Source organism: Choristoneura fumiferana, chromosome 8 (genome assembly GCF_025370935.1).
Source record: "Choristoneura fumiferana chromosome 8, NRCan_CFum_1, whole genome shotgun sequence".
Taxonomy (NCBI): domain Eukaryota; kingdom Metazoa; phylum Arthropoda; class Insecta; order Lepidoptera; family Tortricidae; genus Choristoneura; species Choristoneura fumiferana.
Window position 1 is genome coordinate 1,090,864 of NC_133479.1, and position 23,352 is coordinate 1,114,215.

At 42.9% G+C, this 23,352-nt stretch overlaps 1 protein-coding gene and 1 non-coding gene across 2 annotated transcripts; one reads left to right on the plus strand and one right to left on the minus strand.

Moving 5' to 3' along the window:
• Nucleotides 1–855: 855 nt before the first annotated feature.
• Nucleotides 856–949, minus strand: TRNAI-UAU (transfer RNA isoleucine (anticodon UAU)). Its single transcript has 2 exons — nt 912–949; nt 856–891 (listed from the first exon to the last, which is right to left on the minus strand). It is a non-coding gene; the product is annotated as a tRNA-Ile (tRNA).
• Nucleotides 950–1,193: 244 nt separating this feature from the next.
• Tmf (TATA element modulatory factor) lies at nt 1,194–23,252 on the plus strand. The gene is given in 11 exon segments (XM_074090640.1): nt 1,194–3,440; nt 5,398–5,612; nt 9,300–9,441; nt 11,294–11,513; nt 12,766–12,845; nt 12,847–12,991; nt 13,863–14,055; nt 14,588–14,732; nt 15,733–15,813; nt 17,024–17,212; nt 18,894–23,252. Coding segments are annotated over 11 exon segments (3,459 nt in total). The 5' UTR covers nt 1,194–1,541; the 3' UTR covers nt 19,044–23,252.
• Nucleotides 23,253–23,352: the final 100 nt, after the last annotated feature.

Genomic DNA, 23,352 nt, shown 5'->3' on the forward strand with positions numbered 1-23,352 from the left:
AAAAAAGTACCTAATGGATTAATGATTTGTAAATTTGAATTATGTTAGGACTAAAAACTAGAAATTAAATAAAGGCGCCACTGTCTCTGTTACTGTTACATTTAAACGTAAAGTTAAATACTTACCTACTTACTTTTATTTGCTGTTAGAAATTTGTGAACAAAAAATCATCTTTACAAGTAATTGTTATTATGTTAGGAAAATTCCTATTACTTAAGTATTTTATTTATTTAAATATGTAAGTAAAATAAATATTGCAACTGAAACATTTTTTAAGATGTTCTATATCCACGATTTCGTATCCATGAACTGCTTGTATGTATTATAGGTATTTGTGATTTATATACATACATACTCGACACATGTAATAAATCATGTTTATCATTCCATTTGCAATGTTCTATAAAATTTGTGACTGAATGCAAAATAAAAAAAAGTTCAAGTATTTTTGTTTTTCATTTATTAGTCTTTGCTTTTTTGTGATTGATTAGAAAAAGTTTACCATTAGGCCGATAGGTAACTAAAACTTCAGGGTTCTAGCTTTAGCCATAAAAAAATACAGGATGTTGAAAACAGCCTGAATGGCTTTGAGAAAAGTATGGTACGGCCGTGCCATTATTTTGCTCGACATGGCGGGGCACTCCCGTGCCTCCAGATTGACAAAAGAACCGTATACCTACTTAGGTACTCGAAGATTATTCTGAATTTTTTATAACAGTTGTCAGTTGAAAGGACATTACGTAGTTAAAAAATAAACTAATAAAAAAAAACAAAAAAGAACAAAACCACCTACTGTATTGAGCAAAGTATGTAAATTTGTAATGCCAAGACAGTCAAGACCGATCATCAAAAATATGCTCCAGGTGAGGCTCGAACTCACAACCCCGGCATCTCTCACACGAACACTGTCTTATAAGTACCGTGCGCTAACCAATTGCGCCACTGGAGCTCTAGTGACAGGAGCCAAAATAGCCCGTCACTTTTGCCTGACCACTTTGGTCAAATGACGTCCTGTTTCGCAAAAGTAAACGTCAGATTTTGGCAGCTTTCCATTTGAGAACTGCAACTGACACAGTTCATGTTTTGACAGATTTTCAACCAATGAATAGCGTTTGAATCGACTATCAACGTTTTCTGATTGGATCTTAACACGTCAAATGGACTTTGTGTCCAGCGTGTCCCGCAAAGTCGCGGATTGTTTCAGAAAATTTATATCATATTTCGTGTGCATGAAATTAAAAAGTATAGTTATTTTATTTTATGTGGTCATAAAATAGAATTATATTATTTAAAACAGTTTTCGCATTATATTGTATCGATTCAGCGATGATAGTGAATGTTTCGATGTAACAACAGAAGATAAACATAAATACAATTTACAAAATGGAAACGTCACTGTGTTGTGATAGCCTGAATATGAATACCTAATGTTTTTCGATTGAACAATGGCCTTTTAGAACATTCTATCGGTGATATAATACTGTGAGGTGACTTTTACAATTGTGCGTGATGTTTGTGCGAGTCTTAGATGAGATTTCATTATGAATTGGTTCGATACTTCGGGGCTGACGAGCTTGGCGAAGACGGCCCTGAAGGAGGCTCAAAAGACCCTGGACAAGGCGCTGGACATCCAGGATGAGAGCGGGGAGGAGGAAGAGGCGGGGGCGGCCGCCTCTGACGTCAAATCGTCTCCTGGTCGGAGCGAATCGCCCCAAAAGGACAACACGGATTTCTTCTCCTCCTGGGGACTCACGGTCAGCGCCGAGGGCCCACAAAGCGTCAACGAGCAAGCAGTAGTCACTGAAAGCCCTTCTAAAGCCTCTTCTCAAAGTCTCTGGGGTTCTTTTGCTGGTTCTTTCTTTGAACACCCAAATAATGCCGAAAATGATGCTGCTATTGTCCAACCTCCAAAAGCTAAGTCTATGAATGTCATCAATGATTCGAAATACGGCAGCGCCACTGACCTCTTTGCGAAGAGCCAACTTGTTATGTCGGACGAAACTGAATTTGATGTAAAGAAAGCTAAAGAGGAAGCAAAGGCTGAAGAGAGACGAAATTCATCTCGCTCTAATCGACTGTCGTTAGTATCTAGTCTGAACAGCTCGGACTCTGTTGAAGTATTATCCCAAAGTTTAAAGACAACACCTGACTCGGAGGCTGCATCAGTGCACTCTATATCGCACAGCAGTAGTACAGGGCAAAAACTGAATTCTGAATCTGTGGAAATTCTACCCGATAGCCTTGTCAGTCCCAGCTCTATAGAGTGTTTAGGGTTTGACAGCTACTCTAGTGATAAAAACAGTAGCTCATCTTCGAATCTATCACCAGGAAAGTTCAGTGACAAAAAGTCTACCCCAGTAGATAGGACAGAGAAGGCAGAGACCGCAGACAGTGTTAGCTTGGTAGCAGATGATGATGATGACACCATGTCTTACAATTCTATCTCTGAATGCACAGCACCTACCGTTCTTGATACGGATGAAAAATCCATAAGCCCATTCCCTAAGAGAGTTGAAAGTAAAAAATTGATAGAAAAAGAATTTTTACTTCTTGATCCTCTTTTGTTGCCGCAGAAAATGCAGGTTAGTGAGAACTCTTCTAATGATGGCTCTTGGTCTGATCGGACATTGAATGCTGACAATGACAGTATGGTTTTAGATGTTACGGTTGAGGAACCCAAGAAAGAACCTGAAGCTGAGGATACATTGATGGAAAAACTGAGTGATTCATCCTCATTCTACAATGTTAATGTCTCTAGTGAGATGCTTAAGTCAGAAAGCTCAGCATTTGTGAATGTGGAAAAGCAGCAATGCAGCCAATCAGAGAAATCAGAGTCACTCAAAGACAGTATTAAAGAGCGGACATCACCAACAAGTTCAGAGAGCAAAAGCGATTTAGTCAAAATAGGCTCTGACAGAACTTCTGGCCACACATCTGGTGATGAAATGGAGACAACAACATCTTCAGACATAGAAATTATTCCAAGCCCAAATGGGGACGGCCATGGTTTTTGCCGCAACAGTCCAGCCAAATACAACTTTAAACAATCTAAATTTGACGGAACAACTTCCCCAAACTTAGTAGATTTAGTTTTGGGCAAATCCTTAGCAACTAAGATCCGTGGCCACAACCGAGAGTTATCTGAGGCTTCAATTCAGAGCAATACTAGTGATGACAGCCAGGGTTCGGAGAATGATCGCCTCATGAGACGGCTTTGCGAGATGGCGGAGATTTTAGAAGCTAGAGAGAATAGACTGATGGAAGTTAGTAGAAGTAACGCAGAGCTTGCTGAGAGCAATGCAGATTTGAAGTCGCAAATGGAGACAATGTTGGCTAAGCACGGGACGCATGAAGGAGGCGATATTAACACTATTACAGAGGACTATACACAGAGGATGTCAGCTCTAGAAAAGAAATTTCAACAAGCCATTAGAGAAAAGGTATTGAAATATTTTTTTGTTGCCAAGTTTCTGTTATTCAGTATTTTGAACATGAAACTACTCATATTAAATATAATGACCCGGATATCTCACGTCTTGCGTCTGTGTCGCGCGAGCAGAGCGGCGGCGCGCAGTGCGCGTGTTGCAGCAGCCGCTGAGTCGCGTTGCTCCGAAGACGAAGGGCTACGGATTAGCCCGAAACATGTCGAGCTAAACTCGATTTAAGACGTGAGTTATCCGGGTCATTATATTTAATATTCAGTATTTATCATGACTTCTCTTGAGCATTGTTTATTTTTATATTCCAAGCAGAGGAAGGGTGGAATACTGAATAATATGTCAATAATAGTATGCCACGCATTCTTGTTGCACCTGGGATTTGATTCATCCGGATCATGTAGAATAAGCACAAAACATTACTTATAACATTTTGCAGGTGGTAGGACCTTGTGCAAGGTTCGCCCGGATTGCTACCACCATCTTGCTCGCTAATCCTGCCGTGAAGCAGCAGTGCTTGCTCTGTTGTGTTTCAGCGTGGAGAGTAAGACAGCCGGTGAAATTACTGGCACTTGAGGTATCCCATCTTAGGCCTGTAGGTTGGCTGGTTGGTTGGTTGTTTATGGGCGGTGGTGATCTCGTACCATCAGGAGACCCACTTGCTTGTTTGCCATCCAGTTGAATAAAAAAAAAAAAACTGACGAAATTGGGGAATCCCCTTTCTATAAATGAATGGTACAGTAATGACATCTTGTATACTATTTATAAATTTCATAACATCAATTTATCTGTCTATGTAGGTATTTCGGTTTCGTGGAATAATTTTGCTGTGCTAAAGCTGTTACTGTAATTTCCGATAAATCAAATAACTTCATGGTAACCTGGAAAACAATCAAGCTATTTCGGTTTTGATTTACTGCAATTTGCCAGTTAGTTCTCGAATTAACAGTGGCAGTTCATAACATTGTTGAACATTTGAACAGTCTCTTAAGTATAGTTTTTTGCAAAAGTAAATATCATAAATACAAAATATTTTTTCACTTCTCTTGATCGTAAAGTTCGCATTTATGCTGGATCTAAGCGACATAAAATGACTTTTTATGCTCTTGTGCATAACGTAAAATCTTCGTCTAAGCCCAAGAAGGTAATCTGGTGTCAACAGCTACAAACAAAAAACTTTTTACATAATTTTTATTTTATATAAAACTAAAAATCAATCAAAATAAATCACCTATAAGTGAATACCTACCATACCTAGTAAGTGAACAATTGTTTCCACTGTTGCTATTTAATTTCCTCTCAATCGAAGTGAAAAGCAGAGTGAAAAACTCAAGCATTAAACCCATTTTTCCCTCAACCTTTTATGCTCTTGTTGTACAATCTACTATTTACTGTATGGCACAAATTACTGAGCAAAAATAAAAAAAAGCAGGTTAGACAATAATCCATGCTATTTATTTTCCTTTAGTTTTATTCTTTTGTAAGATGTAACCGTTCCTTGAAATAAATAAATATTTTATCCTAGCTCTAGGCTAGACAATAGGAAATGGATAAACAAACATCCATATTTGTGACGACTGAGGATCAAACTTGGAATAGAATAGATCTATACTATAGTCAAATTCTCTACCCACTTGGCTATAAGGTTGTCAATCACTAACTGACAAAAATTGAGCATTTCTCAAAAAAGTTTCAATTTAATTTTTGACTCCAATTCTTTAAAAAATTGCAGGCAGGCTGATCAAATGATACTGATCAATTGACATTCCTAAAATGTCCCAAATAATTTGTATGGAATTTAGTCGGGACATTTTGGGAAACTATGTTAATTAAGCTCAGTACCATTTACCCTATCTGCCTGCATATTTATTTGCGTATTGGAGTCAGAAAAATTGCCAAATTTGAGAACTTGCAGGTTATAGTTGTACATATTCATTTCTTACATGGCATTGATGTGCAGGACCAATTACGCAAACAGCTGGACAGCATCAAGTCGGAGTCGTCCCGCAAGCTGTCATCTGAGCTGGAGGGCAGTCTGCGCGAAAAGGACGACGTGATCGCGCAGCTGCAGGAGGAAGGAGAGAAGCTGGCGCGGCAGCAGCTCACGCACTCCAACATCATTAAGAAACTGAGAGCCAAGGAGAAGGATAATGAGCAAGTCATTAAGGGGCTAAGGTGAGGCATCCCGTAATAAGGCCCTGTCTACAGAACGATTTTTTCCGCGCGATATTTATTCATCACTAGCTGGCCCCGCAAACTTCGTTCTGCCTTAAAATCAATTTATATTGTGTTACCTTATTAGCCATGTACTTTTTTTTATAGTGAGGAATCAATGCGAGCACGCAAGCGGAGCAGCATGCATGCAAGCCACGTATGCAAGTAACCATGCACCATGCGAGCATCAAGCAAGCATGCAACCAAGTATGCAAGCAAGTATGTATGCAAGTAACAAATGCATGCAAGCGAGCACGCAATGAAGCATGTATTCAAGCAAGCATGCAAGCGCACAGCATGCAAGCAAGCATGCAAGCAAGCATGCAAGCAAGCATGCACGTAGCGAACATGGAGGCATGTACCAAGCATGCATGCAAGCAAGCTTGGGAAGCAGGCATGCAAGCATGCAAGCAAGCATGCAAGAAAGCATGCACCTAGCGAACATGGAAGCATGTAACCAAGCAAGCATGCACGCTAGCGAACATGGAAGCATGTAACAAGCATGCATGCAAGCAAGCATGCAAGCAAGCATGCACGCTAGCGAAACATGGAAGCATGTAACCAATCATGCAAGCAGGCATGCAGAATGCAAGCAAGCTTGGAAGGCAGGCATGCAAGCATGCAAGAAAGCATGCACGCTAGCGAATATGGAAGTATGTAACCAAGCATGCATGCAAGCAAGCATGCACGCTAGCGAACATGAAGCATGTAACCAATCATGCAAGCAGCATGCAAGAATGCAAGCAAGCATGCAAGCAAGCATGCAAGAAAGCATGCACGCTAGCGACATGGAAGCATGTAACCAAGCATGCAAGCAAGCATGCAGAATGCAAGCAAGCATGCACGCTAGCGAACATGGAAGCGTGTAACCAAGCTTGCATGCTAGCAAGCATGCAAGCCAGCATGCAAGAAAGCAAGCAAGCGAGTATGCAAGCAAGCAAGCAAGCATGCAAGGTGGCATGCAGCAAGCATGCAAGAAAGCAAGCAAGCGAGTATGCAAGCAAGCAAGCAAGCATGCAAGCGAGCATGGAAGCAAGCAAGTCTACAGAAATCTAGGCTATCTACACTAAATATAATGATGTAGAAACTTATCTGTTATAATTAAATTCTGGTGATGATGCCGCATATGATGAAATTATTAATTTTCACTACCTAATATATCAGAACAGATTTTTGGGTACTTTAAATATATAATATATATATTAATTTCACCAATGGTATTAATTTCACTTTGCCATTTGCGCAACACAATCCAGCGGCTTCATTTTTGTACTTCAATGCCTTACAATGTGGGAAACTGAGTTCATAGATCCAATAGCAACGCATTGCTAGCACTGTAGTCAATTGTAACATTTAATTTAAAGCAGCTCGATTGAAACTTACAACATTATTAGCTGCATTCAGCTCATTACGCTCTGCACGGGTTTGTGCTATCCGAATCCTTTCAATTTCATTTCGCTTTGACGTTGCTGCTGCTTCGATACTCTGATAATTAGCTTGGTTTGTAGCATTTCGATTTCTTCGACCCAAATTGCTTCGCCCTCGTCTTATAGGTGGCATGAGTCATCATGTCAGCCGAAAGACGTCACTGCTGGACATAGGCCTCCCCAAGGCTCTCCACTCAGACCGTCTTGTGCTTTCCGCATCCACCGCGATCCCGCGATCTTAACCAAGTCGTCGCTCCATCTTGTTGGAGGCCTACCGACAGCTCGTCTCCCGGTCCGCGGATGCGGTGGCATGAGTATAAATAGATTAAATCAAAACACAAAATAAATCAACCAGTCAATGTAAATTGAGGAACGTAAACAAATTTGTTTTTAATAATTATTGAATTCGGCGTTACTTTGCGGAGGTCCATATCAATAACTAAAATAATTTCCTTGCTCACCCGCGACCTTACGATAGCTAAGCTTATGCAAATATGCGTGTTCATGCAGTTCCTCCACCTCACACTGTAAGAACACACACAAATCACACAAACCCATCCATCACCACCACCACACTACACTCGTAAGGTCGCGGTGAGCAAGGAAATTATTTTAGTTCATTTATTTGTTTTTGTTATTTTTAGTAGGTAGTATTAAGGTACTTCGTCATAAAACTCATTTACTCGGCAATCTTCGTTCCACTTTAAACCAAAAAAGTAGTGTACGAAAAAAAATGGAAAGAACGTCCCTATTTCAGACACTATAGTCCAAACATCTTCCAGCCAAGCAAGCAAGCATGCAAATGCAAAATAAGGGGATTAATAAAACAAAACGCCCTAAATAAAATTGAGTAGCAAACATTCGCATCACTCCGCATTTTACTAAACCCACAGGTGATGCATTAATTACCGCACTTCCATACTCGCATTTTCTTTTCCCAGCAATTTTTCCAGTTTTTCTCTTCATAAAACCTTCCCTAGACTTTAACGATGATATAAAAAAAAAATAGCTGAATTGGTCCAGCCGTTCTCGAGTTTGCGCTTAGCAACACATTTTACGATTCATTTTTATTTATATAGATCATCCCCAGCCTATATATACACGTCCCACTGCAGGGCACAGGCCTCCTCTCGGAATGAGAGGGCTTGGGCACTAGTTCCCACGCGGGCCCAGTGTGGATTGGGAACTTCACACTCACCGTTGAATTGCTTCGCAGGTTTGTTGTGCAGGTTTCCTCACGATGTTTTCCTTTAATTCCGCACATGAATTTCGAAAAACTCAGCTTGAGAGGCCATAGGTCAAACCAGTCGGCCACCACGGCTCCACTCGGCCACCACGGCCGGTATTTATTCGCGCGAATTATATTCCACGCTTTGTGTTTTTTTTCATCAGTGCGGATATTCATATAAGATTCAATGTGTTACAGAATTGCGAGAAAAAAACCGCGCGGAAAAATTTCGCAGTGCGGACAGGGCTTAAGGCGTAAGCTACACAGAAGAGACGAGAGACGGGGGCGCGTTGCGGACGGCCCGGACACGGGTTGAGGGCGTGTCCGCCCCGTCTCTTCTGTTTGCTTTGGATCGCGACGTTTCTATACATTTAGTATGAAAACTGGTTCAAAGGGCGCCGCGACAGCGACGGGCCCCCGTCCCACGTCTCTTTTGTGTGGCTTGCGCCTAAAGTAAAGTTTTGAAAATTTTCATTTTACAAGCTTTTATTTAGTTTCACCTGTCCCGTTGTCGTCTGTCTGTCTGTAATCAAATCTTGCAAGTTAAATTCGACAAACTTCCAGTAGTTGGTTTGTTTTGTAATTTGGTATACTTATGTTAATTGCGTGACAATACAATAATCTAGTAAAGACATCATGGTAGTCCAGACAGGATCGTCCCCACAGGACGGAACTATTCAACGGTTAATGGCATCAACTTGAAATTTGGTATGCAAATGTAGTTTGGCTGACAATACAAGTACAGTCAACAAAAAGTACAGTCAGCAAAAAAAGCTTGTATTAAAAATTAAATAATTAAGTTTAAGTTTTAAAATTCAAATTCATAATCTTTATTGCTCACATCACACATATTGTAGTTACAGGTCTTTTTTTTGTTGACCGTACTTGCACTTTTCACTGTCCTCCGAACTTAGAATTGCTATTCAAGCAACTTATTAAAATTACAACTGGTTTTGGCTCGCCACAATAAATAGCCTTGTTCATTTATTTCAGGGATAAAATAGCTGAGCAATCCTCGGAGCTGGACCGCCTGAAGCGCGCCATCGCAGCGAAGGAAGAGCTGGAGGTTTCGCAGATTGAGGCCGTGTACAGGCTCACCACCGCCAATAAGAAGTTGGACACGGAGCTGAATGAGGTAGGGTTTAAATAAATAGAAATTGGTGATAGACTTTTATATTCCTTAAAACGAATTAACGTTTATGACCGGTTTTTAAAGAAAATAAAAGTCTATCACGAATAATTATTGGATTAGACACATTTTCATTCAATTTTTATGGAATAATCGAGAAAACTAACAAAAATGCAACGTTGCCAGCTCAGCAGGTATAAACGCTCTTAATGACATTGTATTAAGAACCACGGCACGCGTCATCGTGAGTGGCTCTACCTATAAATGTTAACGAACAAATTTAGAGAATATTCCGGGATTTTATTAAATTCTCGTTGGAATTCCCTAAAATTATATCGTGGTTTTCATTGACGTTAAGTTAAAACACCCATGCCAAATTTCATGACGCTAAACCCAGCGGTTGTTATTTCGAGATTTTATCCCTATCCCGTGGGAATATCGGGATAAAAAGTATCCTATGTTTAATCCAGATTATAAACTAACTTTTTGCCCAATTTTATCCAAATCCGTCCAGCCGTTTCAGCGTGAAGAAGTAACAAACATACTCACTCACTCACAAACTTTCACATTTATAATATTAGTAGGATTTTACCTGTCCAGGGTTCGAATTCCCAAAAAAACTTTTCTTTTTCTCCGGCGGTATGATGAAGAAATCTCTGTGCAAAATGATAAGCTCCTAGGCCCTAAGTAAGTTAGTCAGTCATCCAGTTAGCTTCTTTTTAAAGGTAAAACCCTTACAGATGTGTTCAGTTCAACTAACACAACCATATCCTGAAATATTTCGAATTAATTTTAACCTCGTGCTGCCCAAATGTACAATAGAATGTACACGATAAGTTCAAGGAAATAATGGACCTACGACAATGTAAAAAGTTAAAAATTATTATTTTTCTATTGTTTCACACCACGGCAGTCCGACTTTATTCCCGATTTTTTTTAATATTTCGTTACTACTTTGAAAAAATCTCGTATCTTAAATCAATATGTCAGCAAAATTGAACCTTGACGTAATGTTCATAAAGTTCATTCAGAAAAAATATATATTTTGAGGTACGAGTTCTTTTTAAAGTAGTGACGATTTATATAGTGGGTCTCAGGAGGTTAATTTTATACTTAACTACACAGCCTTATTCATAAAAAAACCTTAATTGAGGTTTGATCGGTCTGTTACTTAGCAGACTGATTAAGCTTGTTAGACGGTTGTCAAGAAGTATGATTCATAAACGCTTGCTAGCAGTCTGCTAGTTGTTGAGCTGCTGATAGACGGATTAGACGCGCTATGTTGGCCATCTTGACAAATCAAAGACAAAAAATGGCCTCATCGAGAATTAAAAAAAAAATTGACAGCAGTGACAGCAAATTAGCAGGAGAAAAAATAAAAAGCGAGATGTTTGTTTTCCCGCCATTTCCGATCCGCATGTTTATGTTGTACCTAAGTGCAAAAAGCCGTAATTATGTTAATCATCCTAATTTTATTTTTTTCATATTTATTGTTAGTAAAGTAGTAGAGTAGCAGTAATAAATACCTAATTTAGAGGATTTTTAAATACAAATTCCTGAAAATATTTTTTCCTGGATTTTTTTAATCTTTGCGTATCCCTCCCTTCACTAAAAATATCTTCGGTATGGTTTTTTGCTCTTGTCAAAGTCAGCTGTTCAAACTTATGGCGGCCATTTTGTGACTTAGCAGAGGTCATCTAACTTTAGCAGAGCCTTGATCGACTGATTAGCGCTAACAGACGTTTATGAATCATGTTTTTTAGCATCGGGCTTTCAAGGAGCCTTCAAGGGGCTCTAACTTTTTATGAATAAGGCTGTTAGATTTTAAGTTTGATGCGTGAAACTCTGCTATCTGCAGACAAAGAGCGCGTTGGACGACACGACGCAGCGGCTGAACACGACGCGGTCGTCGTTGGAGGCGGCCAAGCGCGAGCTGGCCGAGGTCGAGGCCGAGAGGGTCGAGCTGCGCGCGCGCTGCGGGGCCGCCGCCAGGGACAAGAGGGACGCCGACGCGGACCGGGAACAGCGGGACGCGCTGGCCAACCAGCTGGCTAGCTTGCGGCAGGAGATGGTGCAAGGTGAGGGGGGGACGGGACGCGGAGCGGGAACAGCGGGACGCGCTGGCCGCCAGCTGGCTAGCTTGCGGCAGGAGATGGTGCAAGGTGAGGGGGGACGGGACGCGGAGCGGGAACAGCGGGACGCGCTGGCCGGCCAGCTGGCTAGCTTGCGGCAGGAGATGGTGCAAGGTGAGGGGGACGGGACGCGGAGCGGGAACAGCGGGACGCGCTGGCCAACCAGCTGGCTAGCTTGCGGCAGGAGATGGTGCAAGGTGAGGGAGGGACGGGACGCGGAGCGGGAACAGCGGACGCGCTGGCCAACCAGCTGGCTAGCTTGCGGCAGGAGATGGTGCAAGGTGAGGGGGGGACGGGACGCGGAGCGGGAACAGCGGGACGCGCTGGCCGGCCAGCTGGCTAGCTTGCGGCAGGAGATGGTGCAAGGTGAGGGGGGGACGGGACGCGGAGCGGGAACAGCGGGACGCGCTGGCCAACCAGCTGGCTAGCTTGCGGCAGGAGATGGTGCAAGGTGAGGGGGGGACGGGACGCGGAGCGGGAACAGCGGGACGCGCTGGCCAACCAGCTGGCTAGCTTGCGGCAGGAGATGGTGCAAGGTGAGGGGGGACGGGACGCGGAGCGGGAACAGCGGGACGCGCTGGCCGCCAGCTGGCTAGCTTGCGGCAGGAGATGGTGCAAGGTGAGGGGGACGGGACGCGGAGCGGGAACAGCGGGACGCGCTGGCCAACCAGCTGGCTAGCTTGCGGCAGGAGATGGTGCAAGTGAGGGGGGACGGGACGCGGAGCGGGAACAGCGGGACGCGCTGGCCAACCAGCTGGCTAGCTTGCGGCAGGAGATGGTGCAAGGTGAGGGGGGACGGGACGCGGAGCGGGAACAGCGGGACGCGCTGGCCAACCAGCTGGCTAGCTTGCGGCAGGAGATGGTGCAAGGTGAGGGGGGGACGGGACGCGGAGCGGGAACAGCGGGACGCGCTGGCCAACCAGCTGGCTAGCTTGGCGGCAGGAGATGGTGCAAGGTGAGGGGGGACGGGACGCGGAGCGGGAACAGCGGGACGCGCTGGCCAACCAGCTGGCTAGCTTGCGCAGGAGATGGTGCAAGGTGAGGGGGGACGGGACGCGGAGCGGAACAGCGGGACGCGCTGGCCGGCCAGCTGGCTAGCTTGCGGCAGGAGATGGTGACGAAGGTGCGAAGGAGATGTGATGAAACCTAAACCTACGGCTCTTTAGTCCAGGGCTTAATCTCGTGTATATTGTTTCAGAGGAGCGCCGCTGGGTGGGGCGGGAGGAGGCCTTGCGGGCGGAGCTAGCAGAGGCCCGCGAGCTAGCGGCGGCGCTGGAAGCGCGCGGGGGGCCGCGGGCGGGGCGCGGGAGCGGCAGGGGCGGGGGCCGCCCCGCTCCTGGCGCAGCTGGCGGCGCTGCAACGCTCGGCGCTGGACAGGGACCAGGCGCACGCGCACACGCTGCGGACGCTGCAGCGGGGCCACGGTGAGGGGGGAGGGGGGGGTTACCTTTGAATGCCTCTTCCATCTCAAAAGGTCGCTGACCTCCACTATAGGTCTGATTGTGCAGTCTTTAATACTAATTAATATCTGACACAACAAAACGTGCATAAACAACTATACACATTATACAATTATTTATTTTCGAGCGCCGGTGAAACGTGTTAGATATTTTTGTACGCTCCGTTGTGGCAGATATTGATGCACTGTACAAGACTGTACAAACAAACCCAGAAAATTAAATTCGTAATTCAAGAGTTCTATAAAGTCGATCACTTCATCTAAGTAACGAGTCCTTTTTATAGTTCTGACTGATGTGCCATCAGCCAAGTAAGTGGTCTATCAATTTTTAAACATGTTCATATCAAATGAATATATCGCTAAAGTCGAACTTTCAAGTTGACAGACACGTCTATTGGCATTATTGTTTTGTGACATGCAAACAATTATCAACTTTAGGGTGGTAGACCACATATTTGGCAGATGATACAAACTGTATATAACGTAAATAAATAATAATTGTGCTGAAATAGCACTATTCCTTTAGTGTCTCTTATTCATTACTCCATTTATAATATTAATAAATCATTGAAACAATACATTCGCCTTACAAGCTATCGATATGTTTGTTATGTTTTTTGTCTTGAAATAAATAAATAATGTTACTGTAAACTACATTCATCCACGGGCAAACAGCTCGTTCTTTTGGTCCTTCGAACCGGATCCTTGATTTCTGTGTGACCTTAGTGTACTAGCAATCGATTTCCACAACTGAGTCTTATCAGCTGCCCGAGTATTAGCATTTAGACGACATGGTAGCTTAAAAGTCCCGCATCACCATAACCCTTGTCGTTCAGCGGAAGTCGAAACCTCGCTGGCGAAGGCGGTCGAGCGCGAGCGTCTCTCGCGGGAGGAGTGCGACGAGCTGGCGCGGAGGCTCGCCACCGCAGAGGGACTGCTGGACGACACCAGGGCCCGGCTGGAGCACGAGGCGGCGCGCGCCACAGAGCTGCAGGCGAGGGTGGCCGCCGGGGACCACGAGATACATAGGTAAAAGCTCTTAAGCGATAAGGCCGCCTATTGCTTACCTTGTGATTTTCTCTCTGTGTACCTGTTTTCTGTATCGTTTACTATTTCTGCTGTACAATAAAGAGTCTTTGTATTGTATTGTAAGTGTAAAATGTGCGAAAGGCTACAATGGAAACACTTCTTCAGGGAGTTGTCAATGCTATGCTTGGAGTGGGAACCGAATTATTATTAGAGAAGGGGCTCCTAAACTGTGTCAGTTAAGAAAGCAAAGTAAGTTGGAAATAGAAAAACGAATAACTTTATAATGGTAGATTGTGGGATATCAGCCAAAAGCACTTTTATTTTTAAAAGGTAAGGTCAGAACAGAAAAATCTCTCAGACGCCACAGAGTATCGAACGCGAACCGGAAACATAAGCATCGGCAGGCCTACTAGCTGGACTGATGACATCATGAGATTTGCAGGCAATCGGTTGTAAGTGGTGTTCTAAGAGAAGAGTCTATGTTCAGCAGTGGACGTGTTCCGGCTGATGATGATGACAAATTGTGTTCCAGCTTGTCCCGCGAGCTGTCCCTCGTGCAAGAGGAAAGCAAAACGGCTTTGGCGGAGCTGCGCCGGCGGCTAGCGGAGGCGGAGGCCGCGCTCGCCTCCGCTAAAGACGCGCTGGACGTCGAGAAGAAACGAAACGCCATACTGCAAGTACGTTCCAAATGTGTAAAGTTAATTAATTCGTAACGAACGGATAGTCCAGTAGTTTGAGAACCTGATTACGTAGCTTGACAGGGTTCGATGCCCTGTAGGGGCAGATCTTGTTTTTTTTTTACATTTTCTTGACTGTATTTGCATTGTCATCTAATTTACATTTGCGTTCCAAATTTCCAGTCGATGCCTTTAACCGTTGAAGAGTTCCGTCGTGCAGAGACGAGCCTGGTTGGACCACCAGATTAATGTAATGACGACCAGATGGCCTAGTGTTAGAGAACCTGACTACGAAGCTTGAGGTCCGGGTTCGATTCCCGTTCGGGCAGATATTTGTATGAAAAATACGAATGTTTGTTCTCGGGTCTTGGGTGTTTAATATGTATTTAAGTATGTATCTATCTATATAATTATATTTATCCGTTGCTTAGTACCCATAACACAAGCTTTGCTAAGCTTACTTTGGGACTAGGTAAATGGTGTGATTGGCCCGTGATATTTATTATTATTTATTTATTATTATTAATGTATTGTCACCAGATTTACGTAAATGTGCCAAATTTTATATCAATCTGACCACTGGAAGTAGGTCAAAATTCGGTTGCAAGATTTGTCTTGTTTGAAACACGAATGTTTGTTATCTAATCTTGGGTGATATTAAATGATATTGTAACGGACAACTCACGTCTTAAACCGAGTTTAGCTCGACATGTTTCGGGCTATTTCGTAGCCCTTCTTCTCAGGAGCACGCGACTCGGCGGCTGCCGCTCTCACAACATGTCGAAACATGTCGAGCTAAATTCGGTTTAAGACGTGAGTTATCCGTTACAATATCATTTAATATGAGCGAGTCTCACGGTAGTTTCATGTTCAATAATCTTGAGTGTTTTAAATGTATTCATGTCTCTTTTTTTTTAAAGCATACTCGTATTCATCCGTTGTCTTGTAGTAACCAGAACACAAGCTTTTCTTTAGCTTTAGCTTTTATTGTTTGTCGCAGGAGCAGCTGTCGTCCCGCGGCGACGCGAGCCCGCCGCACTCCGTGGCCTCCGACACGCTGTCCTCCACGCTGTGGGCTTCCGTGAGTGAACTACTTTAACAATTAAATTTAAAAAAAATCGGTCAATGGCGAGTCATATTCGTACAGAAGCGATTGCATTCCCAGTTCAACGAAACATTCGCTTGAAGCAGGCAAGTGAAGGCAAGTGGCGCCATCTATGTGTTCTCAGTGTAAACCTACATGTAAACCTTCGTTATGTCACTAGATGGCGTTGGTTATGAACGCTAAAAAAATACTAGCTTTTTTCGCTGACTGTAATTTTTACCCCTGGTTACCAAAGTACTCGTCAAGACAAATCAACTGACACCTAGCACTGCCAGCTCTCATCTTGCCCGCCTAGCAACGAATAATAACGCCTAGCAACCAAAAAACGCTGAAAAAAACATATTTCTTGTATGATGACTTCTTTTCATTTTTAATTTATTCTATTTTTAGTATTTTGTTTTTATACTTAAGTTTAAGTGTCTATTGCAGCTCAAGAGATAAAGCCCTGTGACAGATGGACGGACAGACAGACAGCGGAGTCCCAGAAATAGGGTCCCTTTGGCACCCTTCGGGTACGGAACCCTGAAAACGAAGTCTCAAATCGTTAATCCGATCGTTCAGATCTGCGATCCGAGAATCTTTTCTTTAACATTTTGGACGCCTCGTTCGGCCAGACGACAAAAAAAACTGAAAATCGTTCCATAGGCGCCACGAAATGCCGACATGTTGCCAATGGCATGATTTTCAGCGGTCGTGTTTTGCCGACTGTGGCGTTCAAAAGGTTAAAAAAACCTAATCACTTGTCATGCTCGTAAAGTTCGTGTTTATCTGTATCTAGGCGACATAAGATGACTTTTTATGCTCTAGTGCATAAAATAAAATCTTCGTCTAAGACCAAGGCAATCAGGTGTAAACAGCCACAAACAAAGAAGTTTCTACATGTTTTTTTTTATTATTTTTTATTTATTCTAATAAATCAATAAAACTAAAAATTATATAGTAATGCATGAACAATAAAAGGTACATAGTAAGTGAACAATTGTTTCCACTGTTGAAATTTCATTTCCTCCCCATCGAAGTGAAAAGCAGAGTGTAAAACTCGAGCATCAAACCCACTTTCCCCTCGACGTGTCTATCCACCCTCGCCGTACCAGCTCGGGTGGCTATACGAACGCCTCGGGTAAAATGGCTCGTTTTATGCTCTTGTTGTACAATCTACTAGATGATGATGATGTTGATGTTCCAGGAGGAGACGGGGCGCGCGACTCCGACCCCGATCGTGACAGCCGCGGGGGTCGACGACCTGCTGTCCCAGCTGCAGCGCCGCGACGGAGAACTAAGGGCCGCCGCGGCGCGGGCCCAGCACCTGGCCGGAGAGAGGGACGCGCTGAGGGGCCATGTGGGGGAGCTGAGGGCCAGGGTGGACGACTACCAGGTGAGTGACCGAGCTAAGGGCCGCCGCGGCGCGGGCGCAGCACCTGGCCGGAGAGAGGGACGCGCTGAGGGGCCATGTGGGGGAGCTGAGGGCCAGGGTGGACGACTACCAGGTGAGTGACCGAGCTAAGGGCCGCCGCGGCGCGGGCCCAGCACCTGGCCGGAGAGAGGGACGCGCTGAGGGGCCATGTGGGGGAGCTGAGGGCCAGGGTGGACGACTACCAGGTGAGTGACCGAGCTAAGGGCCGCCGCGGCGCGGGCGCAGCACCTGGCCGGAGAGAGGGACGCGCTGAGGGCCATGTGGGGGAGCTGAGGGCCAGGGTGGACGACTACCAGGTGAGTGACCGAGCTAAGGGCCGCCGCGGCGCGGGCGCAGCACCTGGCCGGAGAGAGGGACGCGCTGAGGGGCCATGTGGGGGAGCTGAGGGCCAGGGTGGACGACTACCAGGTGAGTGACCGAGCTAAGGGCCGCCGCGGCGCGGGCGCAGCACCTGGCCGGAGAGAGGGACGCGCTGAGGGGCCATGTGGGGGAGCTGAGGGCCAGGGTGGACGACTACCAGGTGAGTGACCGAGCTAAGGGCCGCCGCGGCGCGGGCGCAGCACCTGGCCGGAGAGAGGGACGCGCTGAGGGGCCATGTGGGGGAGCTGAGGGCCAGGGTGGACGACTACCAGGTGAGTGACCGAGCTAAGGGCCGCCGCGGCGCGGGCGCAGCACCTGGCCGGAGAGAGGGACGCGCTGAGGGGCCATGTGGGGGAGCTGAGGGCCAGGGTGGACGACTACCAGGTGAGTGACCGAGCTAAGGGCCGCCGCGGCGCGGGCGCAGCTAATGTTACGTTATCTCCACAAATTTTCAAACCTACAAAGTGACTTCGTGCTCCACGTCCCAAACCTATAAATTAACGAGTCTTTATACGCGATTTCGCTCGCTCATGGAATTTCCCAAAAAAATTACACAAACCCGTACAAAATTGCAAAGAACCACCGTGAAAAAAATTGCAGGACTCTAGAGCGGTTGGGATTTCTATATTTTACTAGCTGTTGCCCGCGACTCCGTCCGCGTAGAGGTATGAAAAATAGTTTACATCCTATTCTCAGACCTACCGAATATACACAAAAAATTTCATAAAAATCGGTCAAGCCATTCCGAAGGAGTTTGGTCACAAACATTTTTGACCCGAGAATTGTATATACGAGATATATCAGTGGGAATATAAGGATAAAGAATAGCCTACATTACAAATACACCCACAGAAACATATACATAAACACACACGCACACACATAAACATGAGTAGATGAGTTTTTCCTGAGTTGCACGTAAATTACACCTTAATCCATTCAACCATTTTTATAACCCCCGACGCAAAAAGAGGGTGTTATAAGCTTGACCGCTACGTCTGTCTGTCTGTGGCACCACCGTAACTCTTAAACGGGGAAACGATTTGAATGCGGTTTTTTTTTTATTTGAAAGCAGGTTTTCTAGCGATGGTTCTTAGACATGTTTTATCATAATATCGTATCGTAAAATCGGTTCAGTTTTTGAGATATCGAAGTTTGAAGTGACAATGTCGGGGGTTTTCCAAATTTTTGTTGGTTAGGTTAGGTTATAGCGAGATAGTAACCACACACACAATCAAACTTTCATTACAATGTTACTAAGTTTATTGTATTTTGTCCACAGAGCCTCCAAGAGCAATACGACGCCTTGCTACAAATGTACGGCGAGAAGGAGGAACAGCTGGAAGAGCTAAAACTAGACCTGCAAGACGTGACCCAGCTGTACAAGGCCCAGCTGGACGAGTTAGTGGCCCTCAAGCGGGCCCCGAGGTAGCGCGCCCCCTGCCTCGACCGCCGCTGGTGTCCCCCTCCCCCGCCTTAGAGAGGTTTCAATTCGGCAGTAAGAAATATTTCCTAAACTATAGTAGGCTGTCATCATATCAGTCATAGGACGTCCACTGTTGGACATAGGCCTCCCCCATAGACCTCCAGTTGCCTCGGTTGGAAGCGGCTTGCATCCACCGTGAACCCGCGACTTTAACCAGGTCATCCGTCCATCTAGTTGGTGGACGTCCCACGCTGCGCTTGCCGTTCCGCGGTCTCCACTCGAGAACCTTTCGGCTCCAGCGACCATCTGTTCTCCGTGCTATATGGCCTGCCCATTGCCACTTCAACGAGCTAACTAACTATAGTAGGATACTGTATTTTTTTAAATTGTATTGAAACTAGAGTCTAGAACACATTAAGAAACCAGAAAAATATAGCCGGGGACGGAATCGAACCCTTTTCATTGCATCTTGTTATTCCATGATGCGTGCTTTACATATACATTAACGCAAGCGCTCGCATATACAGACGTTAGTACAGGCGCTAAGGGACATTGAGTACCTATGCAAAATATGAGGACCGCATTCTGTGAATAGTTTTGAACTATGATTCTAAGGGGCTGTTTCGCCATCCATTGATTAGTGTTAACTGGCGGTTAGGTGTGATGCCGTCTCTATTTGTTTTGATCGAATAGACGGAGACGGCATCACATTTAACCGTCGGTTAACACTAATCAATGGATGGTGAAACAGCCCCTAAATGTTGCCGGAAAGTCTGGTGGTCCAAGGACTGTAAAAATGTCTTTGAAACCTTTTTTATAATTATTTTCGTGATAATATCTAATTGTTTCTTATGATTAAAGATACATAATAACTAGTAACTTGAAAAAATATATTATCCATACGTGTTTGTGCTGAAGCTCATACCAAAATACATGTAAATGTCACAGTATAACAAGTTTCCCTACAGTAATCCGACGGAGACGTCTAGACAGAGCAATCGTGCGGGGCGTGAGGGGTGAGACGCGGGTGGGAGGAGCCCCAGCTGCATACTTCGCCGTTCTTAGTAGCTTGGGACAAGTCTTTTAGGGCTATCGCTTTTTTAACATTTAAATTTATAATAAAATTGATTATGGTGCATACGACATGTACTGTGAGTGCGTGCGAATCATCAACTCGCATAAATAAGGAACTAAGATTTCATCTATTTATATAATTATACTTATTTATTTTTTATATACTTAATTAAATTCAATAACAGGAACTTTAAGTCCGTTAAGTCTAGAAACCGAAATTATTTGTCGGTTACTATTCTATGAAAGTATATTTTGTAGAAAAAAAAAGTTGTTTATTTCGAAAATTGTATAATTTTGATACTTCTTACCCCTAATAAGTATGCCACTCCTAATTCATTTTGTTTTATATAATTTCGCAAAACCACTATGTACCGATTCGTAAAAGACATTACCTTCTACGCGTAAATACCTATACAGGCTGCGGTATCGCTCAACTTCAAAGGCGTCGGCCTACTGTAGGGAAAACTTGTTATACTGTGTAAATGTAGTGCATTTATAGTGCACATTATATCTGTACCTATAAAACAGTAGCAGGAACTTTGTTTGTAGGAGGTAATCTCTGAAACTACTGAGCGAATTTAACAAATTCTTTCACCAATAAAAAGTTACACTTCTTGATTGACATATCCTACTTTTTCTTTCTCCGAAGAAATTATAGTAGGCAATCTCAAAGAAATTACATGAAAAAAAATCACGCGTCTAATTTCAAATGCTCCTAAATCTGTACGGCGATACTTCTCAATGTGTTCTCGAAACAGCCATCTTTCATAATAAGCCGTTACTTCTGTCGTCAACTACTTAAAACTCCAATCTTCTATTTAGGAAGACATTTAAAAAAAGTCTTAATGTTCAAGTCCTATTTCTAAACTCACTATACTACTAGATACTGATCTACCTGCTAAATAAATTTAAGTTGATAGTATAGCCTTGTTATTTATTCATCAAATTAAGGTCCCTAAATGTATGCTAAGACTTCTACTTCTTACCAGTCGCTACTTACTTGTGCTACTGTGAAATTTAAAAACATTTTAAAATTGGTATTGTTTTGTAAGTGAGAAGACTACTGAAATATACTTTATTATTATTTTTGTGTAAATTATTTTCATTTTAACCTTTACATTATTTTTTATTTATTTAAGAATCGACTACAAAATGAAAGTATTTGGATATTATTGCCATATATTTTTAAGATGTCGGCGTGAAATTATTTTAACAAATTCTTGCACTTGCGCTTTACATAGATTGACTTGATGTGATAATGTCTTTGTATTATAATTATTATATACATATAGACGGGGAAAATATTAGTGGTGGCCAAGGACATTATTAATATAACCATAGAATAAATACTGTATACCCTATTATGTAACTATTATTGAATATACATTAAAGATTAGCCACACTTTACAAAAGAGATGTATCGTTATTTTAATTTAAAAAATCTTGAGTATTTCAGTTTTAAACTTATTTCAAAGGTTAAAGTTTGAATTTTATCGTGCAATGTATATTAGATAGTTGATTCTTCGATTCTGTCACTTTGTTAGCTTATGCGCCAAAATGCCTTAGATGTAATGTAAAAAAATTGGACTCAGTTGATGAAAATATAGATATTTAGTCTAAGTTAAACAGTAGTCACAAAGCTTTTATTCCTTTCTCACGAGCAGGCGTGTGCGATAGGAATAGAAGCAATATAAATATGCGCCAGAAATGTTGGCGCGGCATGAGATATTCAGATAAGGTAAGGAAGCTACCTTAGGGCCGTTGACTGACACCCTACCACAATAATACGGAGAAGCGACTCAAATAAAAGACACCTAATTTTAGTCCTCAAAACCAGATTATTCATATAACTGCAAAAGTCAATTTTAGTTGCTTTGAAACAAATAAATGGTTGTATGAAAATGTACTTTATGACGCATCTACATTTAATTTAATAAAGTACATTTACGATTCAAATTCAGAATAATTGTGTTTATTTCTTTAATTTTTATCAATTTTTATAATGTACTAGCTGTTGCCCGCGGCTTCGCCCCCGTTCATTTTTTCTATATTTCCTACCATAAAAACCTTCTCCTGACAATAACGAACACAACAAAAAAATAATTAGCGAAATCGGTCCAGCCGTTCCCGAGTTTTGCACTTAGCAACACATTTTACGATTCATTTTTATTTATATAGATTAGCGAAATCGGTCCAGCTGTTCCCGAGTTTTGCACTTAGCAACACATTTTTCGATTCATTTTTATTTATATAGATAGATTATTTACTGCTGCATCATAATTGGTGGTGGCTACGCTATTGGGGCTGAGGGCAAATAAAAAAGAAAAAAACATTTTGTTCATTATATTATTACACAAAATACTATAGGTATAGAATTAAACTAAAAAATTACGTATCACGGTCACGAATTTCTTATCCTTAACCCATAAACAGGCCCGAAACGAAAGTACCACAATAGCAAAAATCATCGAATTTTCATAACATACAGTGAAATTAGTATCATTTATTACGAAACAGAAGAAGTTTAAACAGTAACTACTAGGGACGATAAATCGCCTCTGCTTTTCTGGGTTAACAAAATGGGAGTAAAAAAAAAGAATGAAAGAAGTGAAAGTTATTTAGATTTGACTTGCAGTTTCATCAGCCTCTCCTTACCTTATTTGTCTACTAATAAATCCAATTAAAGACATTAACAAGAATTTGTATCTAACTGTATTGTATCTGAAACATTTCATGGTCAGTTGATTTTTAATCGAATCGTTAGTCAGATTTGGTCGACAGTAAGGGGCTGTTTCACCATCCATTGATTAGTGTTAAGTGACGGTTAAATGTGATGCCGTCTCTATTTGTTTTGTTCGAATAGACGGAGACGGCATCACATTTAACCGGCACTTAACACTAATCAGTGGATGGTGAAACAGCCCCTAAGAGTAGAAAACTTGTGGAAGAACTCAAATTCTCATACATACAATATTGTTGCTATATTTGGTCATAAATGTGGCGATTACATACAGTGGTCCACTTTTAATTTCTACTCTTCATGTTGCTCTCCACTCAGTATGTTACTATTATAATTTATAATATATTCGTAAATACTGCCTGTATGGTAATTTGTAAATAATAAAAAGGGAATGAGTATAATTGTTTTTTTATTTCTTTGAAATCAAAATGTACCCCAAGTGTTTAATAAAACTAGCTAGCCAGTTGTTAACAGGTAGATTGACCTATTTTGACCAGGTAA